This window comes from Nematolebias whitei, chromosome 2, assembly GCF_014905685.2.
Source record: "Nematolebias whitei isolate Nwh7 chromosome 2, NemWhi1, whole genome shotgun sequence".
NCBI classification, from domain to species: Eukaryota; Metazoa; Chordata; class Actinopteri; order Cyprinodontiformes; family Rivulidae; genus Nematolebias; species Nematolebias whitei.
The window spans coordinates 9,187,516-9,196,659 of NC_056499.1; the positions used below are offsets into that span (position 1 = coordinate 9,187,516).

Consider the following 9,144-nt stretch of genomic DNA (forward strand, 5'->3'; position numbering starts at 1 on the left):
TTAAATGAGAATATAAAAATACCACCATCTGGGTTTCCCTCCATGACCTGCTGCCTCGATGATGCCACAGATAAACAGCAGAAACTGGATGGATTTTCGCATCGCAACCAAATAAATATCAGCTTTCAATCTCTGTGGTCAGATCAGATCCCTAAATAAACTGAAACATGTTTTTCGCGCTGGCAGTGCTAGAAGGGCGTCTGTGACTTATAATAAATTCAGGTGAGGCTCAGTCTCCAGGTGAAGTTTTTTTAAATTCAATTCAGTTTATTTATACATAGCGCCAAGTCACAACAAAATTCATCTCGGGGTACTGAACAGAAACATTCACATACATAAAAAGTAAGTTAATAGTGAAGTAGCCATCGGATTGCTTTGAGTTAATATATAAATGATGTTTGGTTCTTATTGTTCTTCTGTTTGTTCTCACAGGTAATGTGCGAATCTCTGACCTCGGTCTCGCTGTGGAGCTGGCCGACGATCAGTTCAAAATCAAGGGCTATGCTGGAACTCCAGGTAGGTTCAGTGAAGAGATCAATATTAATAATAATAATAATAATAATGAATTTACCTCCTAAATCCTCACCAACACACCCATACGTCTCCTTTAGACCACAATACAGAAATTAAACCAAATATATTTTTAATATTCAACTTAAAACAGGTTACAATTAAGAAAATATACCAAAATGAGAGGAAGTAAAGAGAGAAGGTTGTAGTTTGATGTGTGGTAATCAAGAGTGATTTTTTTTTCTCTTCCCAGTAACAATGTTTTGTTCTGTTTGCATCTGAGACAGTAGCTGCAGGAAACTGATATAACAATATGATATATAAAGGGTGACAAAAGGTCTCTGAGGAATATAAAATAAAATTTAAAAAAAACATTGAACTCCTCCACCTAATGCAAAGACTCCACCCCAACCCGATGGGGGCATTCCACTCATTTCTGGTTGAAAACCAGGGCCTCAGACTTGGAGGAACCGACTCATTCCAGTCGTTTCACACTCGGCTGCGAACCGCCACAGCGCACGCTGAAAGTCACGGCCCAAAGACACCAGCAGAAACACATCATCTGCATAAAGCAGAGATGAGACCCTGAGGTTCTCACAGAACCCCTCCTCTTCACGACTTCACCTTGAGATTCTGTCCATGAACACCACAAACAGAATCAGAGACCAGAGATAGCCCTGGCAGAGTCCAACACGCACCGAGGACAAGCTTGATTTTGTGCCAAGGACACTGACACAGCTCCTGCTTTGGTTCCACAGGGACCGGATAGCCCTTAAAAGCAGCCCTGGCACCTATACTTCCACAGCACCCCCCCCCCCCCCCCAACACACACACACACAGAAGCCTTAGATCTACAAAACACATGCAAATGTAGACAGGAGTCAAACTCCCATGGACCCCCTTAGCAATACTGCAAGGGTGAGGATCTGGTCCATTGTTCCAGGATAAAGGAGGAGTTCAGGTATCTGGGTGTCTTGTTCATGAGGATTGGTAGGATGAAGCATTAAATGGATCAGGGACCTACTGAAGACGATGTCCCCATCCAGGTTGCTTCGGTCTGTCATGGTGAAGAAAGAGTTGAGTCAAAAGGCAAAGCTTTCAATTTACTGGCATGTTTACACTCCAACTCTCACCTGTGGTCATGAGGTCTGGATTGTGACTGAAAGAACGAGATCCCAGATACAGGCAGCCAAAGTGAGCTTACTTCATAGCCTTGAAGATACTGTATGTTGAAGAGCTCCGTTATCCAGGTGTAGCTTGGAGTAGAGACGCTGCTCTTTCACGTCACAAAGTATCTAGTTCAGGCATCTGATCGGGATGCTCCTGGATGCCTCCCTTTGGAAATTTTATGGAATTGTCGCACTGGGAAAATACCCCAAGGCAGACTTAGAACTCTATGGAGGGATTATAAATCTTCTCTGGCCTTGGGGTCCCCCGAGAAAAGCTGGAGAGTGTTGCTGGGGAGAGGGATTTCTGAGTTTGTCAGGTCTGAGACCTGTTTCCTCCGTGACATGGCAAAACGGTAAAAGTGGGAGTTGGAAAAAAGCATTGATTCAAGATGAAAACACCTAAACCTGTTTAAGCAAAAACAAATCAGCTAAATATTGATATGAACAAAACAAATCAAAGTTTAGTAAATTGATAACCCAGAGAATTAAGACCTGAACTGTATTTTTACACAATATTAAAAAGTTTAAATGAATTTTGATCCTTCTGTGACCTCTTTCCTGTCATTTACAGGTTTCATGGCTCCAGAGCTCCTTAAAGGAGAGGAGTATGGTTACTCTGTCGATTATTTCGCTCTGGGTGTCACGCTTTACGAGTTTCTAGCTGCCAAAGGACCCTTCAGGACTCGAGGAGAAAAGGTAGACAAGCGGTGGGAGGCATTGACTTTCCAGTGAACCTGTCTCAATGTGCCATCACACGATTTTAGAGCTCAAACACGCAACATAATGATGCTCCTGCAAAAAACAACCAGATTTGTTGAATTTACACATTACAGAATTAAAAAAGCATTGTACAGCTGGAAGCCAGACTTTATCTTCTTTGGTAGCTAATTTAATCAATTGTTAACGAAAAGAAGTGATTAGATCAGTCAAGGTTTTTTTTTATTCATCAGGTGGAAAACAAGGTGGTGAAGCAGCGGATTCTGAACGATCCCGTTATGTATCCAGAAAAGTTCAGCAAGGAGGCCCGGTCCATCTGCGAGGGTCTGCTGTGCAAAGAGGTGGACCGGAGGCTCGACTTCAAAGACGGGTCGTGTGACGAGCTGAGGGAGCACGCCTTCTTCCGTAAGATCAACTGGAGGAAACTGAACGCAGGTCAGAATCAGAATAAGCTTTATTATCATTGTACTGAAATGCAGTGAGATAATGTTCGTAGTCATTCGAAAGATGGGCGGAGTACACATTGCTGCTGCTCCTTGAGAGCGTGGCCCCTTATCCTTTTTCAGAATACTTTTTAGATAGGAAAAGAGGAAAAGTTCATGAAGATAGGATAGTGGTATTACAAAAAAAGATCTCTTCACACCTTGTCCTTATCAGTGTTTTATTGGTGTCAGCCGGATAAGCATCCACAGGGTAGACATAGCTTTTCTTTAGTTTACACATATCTCAGAAGAAATTTCATAAGTTGGCCTGCTTCGGGGCCAAACGGGGGATTCAGATTCAGATAAGCCACAGTTGTTGGTTTTTTTTTCAGGCAGACTGTTTTTTTCTTGTCAGCCTTGAGTTCTGCTGGTACTTTTAATCCAAAATGGCCAGATTTGAGGGCATTCCACTGGTCCGTGCATATGAGCCCCCTCCAAGGTCGCCCCCAACATGCTGGCAAGTCTCAGAAGCCGCAAGTGGCATGCAATTCTCATAAATCGCTTCCATCTTATGGTTTAGCTCCCAAATCAGTTGATTTTGAGTACTCAAAGCACGAACCAAACCTTCACACAAGGTTGGCAGCTTTGCCGTGGCCGAAACTGCTGCCGCTGACTTCTTCAATAGCCGATAACATAGGAATCCGCCGATGCCAAAAAGCAGAAACCGTGCTATCATGGTTCCAATTATATAAAAATCTTCAGCGTCCTCCTGAGACAAAAAGGAAAGACACATCAGCTCCCAAACTCCCCACGGATTCATGATGTACCCTGTCGCATGTGTCTCAGCAGGGTCTCAGTGGGGCATAAGGGCTCTCCAGGACCCTGTTGCTTGGTTGAAAAGATTTTATTGATTGCTTTGAAAGTCCAGCTGACCAGATCCATGACGGTAGTTTTAGTTTCAGAAGATGTGTAAAATAGGAGCTCCGACACAGACAGAGAACAAAAAAAAGCAGGAGGACAGGAGAGCAGGAGGAAAAAGCGTCCACCTTGCACGAGAGCGAGTGAGGAAAAACAAAGAAACAAAACAAAAGACTACAGGCGTCACCGCCTTGTTTATTTTTTTTAGAGAAAAACTGCAATTTATTTGACTGTGAAATTAAACATATAATTTTTTTAATAGTTATTGACAAGTTGTGACATTTCTTCTTAAAGGTTTTCATTGCAAATATGAAATATAGCATAAAAGAACTAGAAAGAGTTCAGCTGCAGGAACAAACTCACTTTAAAAAGCATAAAACAGTGGCAATAAAACCTGTCAGTTTTACAGATATTTACTTTGGCTGAGACTGACCAAGATCTTTGTTTAAAATGCTACCATTAAAAGTTGGATTCCACTCCGTTTGTCTGTTAGCAAAATATGTCATGAACCGTTTGACGTAGCACTTCAGCTGATTAACTTTTGGAACAACCTGGCCCAAGATGGCCGCCATCTGAATCAGCTAAATCTCAGTTAATTTAGCACATGCTGAGCTAAAGTTTGGTGTGTAGTAGCTGAGAGTCTTCTCCAACTTATATCAAAGTTCTTGCTCAATAAATCCAGGTAAAAAAAAAAAATTCAACAAAATTAGGTCAGGTCCTCTGGATGGTTTCATTTTTTGTTGAAACATTTCGTTCTTCATCCAAAGGACTTCATCAGTCCAAGGAGACACAACAAACTCTTTAACTTTGTTGGATTTTTTTAAACCTGGATTATTGAGCATGAACTTTGATGTTTTGAACCACGTTGGCTATGACTGCCTCAGAGGAGTCAATGGGGGAGAGGGCGGATTCCAGAAACAATCTTATTACCATCAAACTGGTTGGCCCACTATGTAAGTATCGTAAGCCATTTATGGGATTGAGTTTGCTGTGGCTTCTCGAAATGAAATTTTTTTGGATGAAAAATGAAACATTTCAACAAAAAAAAGAACTCGTCCAGAGGACCTGACTTAACTTTGTTGGGTTCTCTAATTTATATTCCCAGATAATCTTCAGCCCAAATTTATTTTACAAGTTTTGACCCAAACACGACAACCAAATATTGATTTTAGTCTAAATCACTGTCATGAAAGGAGGCGGGTGATATGTATTCCTTCTAAGAATGTGAGGCCTTTAGAAAAAAACAATACAAGAGTCTCAGCTGACTGAAGAGCAGGCGTCATTAAATCAGTTTATGATATTAATCTGGTCTCTCGACAGTAATCTGTCCAAACGTCTGTCCCCTCAGGGATCCTGGCTCCTCCTTTCGTCCCAGACTCCAAGACGGTGTACGCCAAAGACCTGGACAACGTCGGGGCGTTCTCCACGGTGAAGGGCGTGGCGCTGGAGGACGCCGACCGGCAGTTCTTCGACGAGTTCGCCTCAGGGAACATCTCCATCCCCTGGCAGGAGGAGATGATAGAGACCGGGATCTATGGAGAGTTGAACCTGTGGGGCCCCGGGGGCGCTCTGCCCAACGACCTGCGGCGTGAGTCCATCCTGGAGCAGCCGCCCAAGACCTCCACCTGCTCGGTGTCCTGAGAGGGGTTACCATGGCAACAGACAGCCGCTGCTAACGAGGGGGTTTTACATGAGCTGGTGTGTTTTTTTGTCATAAGTTATTGCTAAAAGTTGCAGCGAGAAGTTCTAAATGATAATATTCACACGACTTTTGCACCCCGCTGCTTTTAAACAGTTCAGTTATTTAATTTATCAACATTAAAGAAACACATTGTGTTTCTTACATTGCGTAATTATTTATTTCTCACATTCTTACTAGTTTTAAGATAATTGTTGTGTATTAATGTGTGTTACAAGCCGATGTTTATGAATTTAGTTTATTATATAATTGGGCTTTTACACTCAAGTTAATCTCCATTTCCACCTGAGGGTAAATAGTAAATAGCTGCAAATCTATTTATAGAGGTTTTTTAATTTGTATTTCTGTCCAATATGCTTGTATTTTTTGTGAAATAAGTGTTTTAAGTCACACATTCACTTTTTTAAATAAAATAAATACCTGGAATAAAAATAAAGGCCTAGCATTCCTTGAAGGAATGCATATCACCCGCCACCTTTTCGCATCTGAATTTTAGACCAAGATGATGAGAATTGTTGGAGTTGTAACCGTTTAATTAAACCTGGCAAATAAACGTACGATCTGATGTGGTATTGAGTGTTGTCATGTTCGAAGTATGTGTTGGGGATGACTCTCAGCTACCACCACACCAAAACGTAGTTTAGTAGCTGTAAAACTGACTGAGTTGTAGCCATTTTGGTTTTAGCTAATGATGATTAATTGTGGCAGCCATCTTAATCAAATTGACTTCAAACATTAAGTTGCTTGAAGATGTCTAGATGTATACCCAAGTGATTACTTTAAGAAAGTTTTGTCATGATATTTTGCTAACAGACAGAGTTAACATCAACAGTTACTGTTAAAGTTTTATTCAACAATATCAAATAATGACTTATGCTGAAAATATGCGTGTGGGAATGATGATCAGCTACTGCCGCACCAAAGTTTAGCTTATTATATGTAAAAATGACAGAATTGTAGCCATTTTTGTAGTTTTTAAGGTCAGTTGACTTTGGTGGCCATCTTGATTCAAGTTAACTCAAAACAGAAGGCAGTTGTATATCTGATAATTATTTTATTTTATTTAGAAATTTATTCATTTAATTAAAAACAAACAACTATATACAATAGAAAAAAAAATATATACACTCAAAAAATAAAATGAAAGGCAGCAGAAGAATAAATATTATATCTGCCCCTTTTATCCCAAATATATTCAAACAAAAGTTATTTACAAAAAAATAAAAAATAAAATCTGAAATGTTCATTAAAATATGTCCATTGGTTTACAATATATTTTGCTAACAGAGTTTGTTTCCAGGGTGAATTGCAAAGTTTTAAAACGAGGTCTCAGACAGTTAGTGTTCAGAAAGTGTTGAGGATCAGTCTCATCTACCACCACACCTAATTTTTTTATATATAAAAAAACTGACCGACTTACTGACATTTTTGTTTTTTCAAAGCTCTCTGTGGTGGCCATCTTGGATCAGGTTGATTCAAAAAGACAGTCAGTTGTAGAGGTACATCCAGTACTTCCTGAAAGTTTCATTAAAATCTGTCCATTGGTTTATGAGATATTTTGCTAACAGACGTTGAAAAACACTGCAATCTGCCTTGATTTAAAACTGAGTGTGGCTTCCTCCTCTGACCAGATCACAGCTAAAATGAGAAGACTAAACCTCCTGAAGCCTTGTGTCAAAATGACCCAAGGGCAGCAGGAGGGTTAAATAAAGTATTAACCAGTAGAGGGTGCTGCACCCTTTCATTCATTTTTCCTCCAATAACTCCATAAAACCTACATTAACGCATCATTTGATCATAAAGCCTACACACATTCTGCACATAAATATAATTTTTTATCAAATTAAAGCTGCATGAAACTCATGTAGGATGACTAATTTAATTATTCATCACCAGCAGCTGATTGGTTCCTTTCGCTCCCCCGTCTCTCTTTGTCTCCTGGGCTTGAAATAAAAGTTGGACGCTCCTGAGCTCACACACTCTCTCACACACAGACTTTTTCTAATCATCAGCCCAGATCTGTGGATTGTAAAGACAGAACCATCCCTGGACTCCGTGGAGGATGAGGACACTATTCTGAAGCAACAAGGACAAAAACCAACACCAACCACCTGATCTGAGTATTTTTTTAAATATATTTCTGTACCAAGTGGATCAACATGCAGCAGCCTGAAACAGCACAGACAGCTCAGCAAACCATCACAGAAACTCTGGACTCAGCAGGTAGAACCAGCCACCTGTTCTGTTTCTTTTTCAACGTTTGCATCGAAATTCAACCTTTAAATGTGTAAAAACACAAACACATCTGAAAGCATTCTGTAAAGACTGAAACAGATACTTTTACTGTAGTACTTTGTGAAATACAGTTATTTAATTTACTCATATATGTGAATAAATTACTTTCAGAGTCATTTTGGGGATTTTCTCACAAGTTGAGTGAACTTAAAGCTTATTTTAGGTTTTATTTTGTATAAATTCAATAATTGGCCACATTTTTCAGTTGTTTTGAGTTGTTAAAATAAACTAAGATCATTTTAGAAAAACCTTAAGGCTTTATTAACTTATTGGAGCACAACATTATATTTTTAATAACAAAACACAGACGTTTTGTAGTTTTTTGTCAAATCAAAGAAGTCAAAATAACATTTATTTTAAATTAAAAATCTTGAAAATTTAGGCATTCTTGGTTATTTTTACAAAAATTAGAATTTGAGTACAACTTATTAGTGAAATAAAGTTAATACATTTTGAGTTCTGGTAACTTTGTTATTTTATTCAGTTGTGTTGTTGAAGATTGCAGAGCAGTTTGCTGATTAAAATAATTTTAAAAACTGTATGATAAGATAAATCAGAACATTAATATAATCAAAACTAAATAAATTATGTAAGTAATCTACGGCCAAGCTGTTGATAAAAAAGGTATAATCCATAAAGACGTAAAATAGTCAGCATATTTTGCTTTCAATATTATCTTTTTTTAACTCATAGTGAACTCAGTGATTGTGCAACTTTTATTTAATCTTTTTCCCAAGACCATTTATGTGTGTAGCACCTACTACAGTAAATGTGCTTAAAATAAATATATTTTAATGGTTTTGTCCTCCCTGTCAGCTATGTACAAGCGCCGGGGGAAAACAGCTCTCTGGATGACCATCTCCCTGTTGTTTCTGGCTCTGGTGATCCTGACCATCGGTCTGATCGCTACCACTCGTACCACCAACGTGCCCGTCTCTGGATATTATCCTGGCATCGCAGTGAGTCATAGTTTAACCACCTGCTGCCTTTGGGTCAAAATGACCCACAAGAACTCAGTTTTAACTGTAAATCGGCAATTTGAACCAAATGACAACAATCTCTTTGCTCATTTACTGTAGACCCAAGGGTTTTATTGGTCAATTTGACCTAAGTGCAACAGTCTTGTTGGTCATTTTGACCCAAGAACAACAGTCTTGTTGGTCATTTTGACCCAATGGCAACAGTCTTATTCGTCATTTTGACCCAAGAACAACAGTCTTGTTGGTCATTTTGACCCAAGGGCAGCAGTCTTATTCATCATTTCGACCCAAGAACAACAGTCTTGTTGGTCATTTTGACCCAAGAACAACAATCTTGTTGGTCATTTTGACCCAAGAACAACAATCTTGTTGGTCATTTTGACCCAAGGGCAACAGTCTTGTTGGTCATTTTGACCCCAGGGCAAGAGTCTTAT

The 9,144-nt window shown here is 39.4% G+C and overlaps 2 protein-coding genes across 2 annotated transcripts in view; both read left to right on the forward strand.

Moving 5' to 3' along the window:
* The window catches only part of grk1a (G protein-coupled receptor kinase 1 a), a 7,497-nt gene extending 2,083 nt beyond the window's left edge, over positions 1-5,414 (forward strand). Inside the window, exons 4-7 of the mRNA XM_037689950.1 lie at positions 433-516; positions 2,251-2,375; positions 2,630-2,831; positions 5,085-5,414. Coding sequence (XP_037545878.1) covers positions 433-516; positions 2,251-2,375; positions 2,630-2,831; positions 5,085-5,377 — 704 coding nt within the window. The 3' untranslated portion in view covers positions 5,378-5,414. The remainder of the gene's footprint in view (positions 1-432; positions 517-2,250; positions 2,376-2,629; positions 2,832-5,084) is intronic.
* A 2,180-nt stretch (positions 5,415-7,594) lies between these two features.
* LOC119422597 (transmembrane protein 255B) overlaps positions 7,595-9,144 on the forward strand; it is a 27,322-nt gene continuing 25,772 nt past the window's right edge. The window contains exons 1-2 of the mRNA XM_037689984.1: positions 7,595-7,658; positions 8,547-8,689. Coding sequence (XP_037545912.1) covers positions 7,595-7,658; positions 8,547-8,689 — 207 coding nt within the window. The remainder of the gene's footprint in view (positions 7,659-8,546; positions 8,690-9,144) is intronic.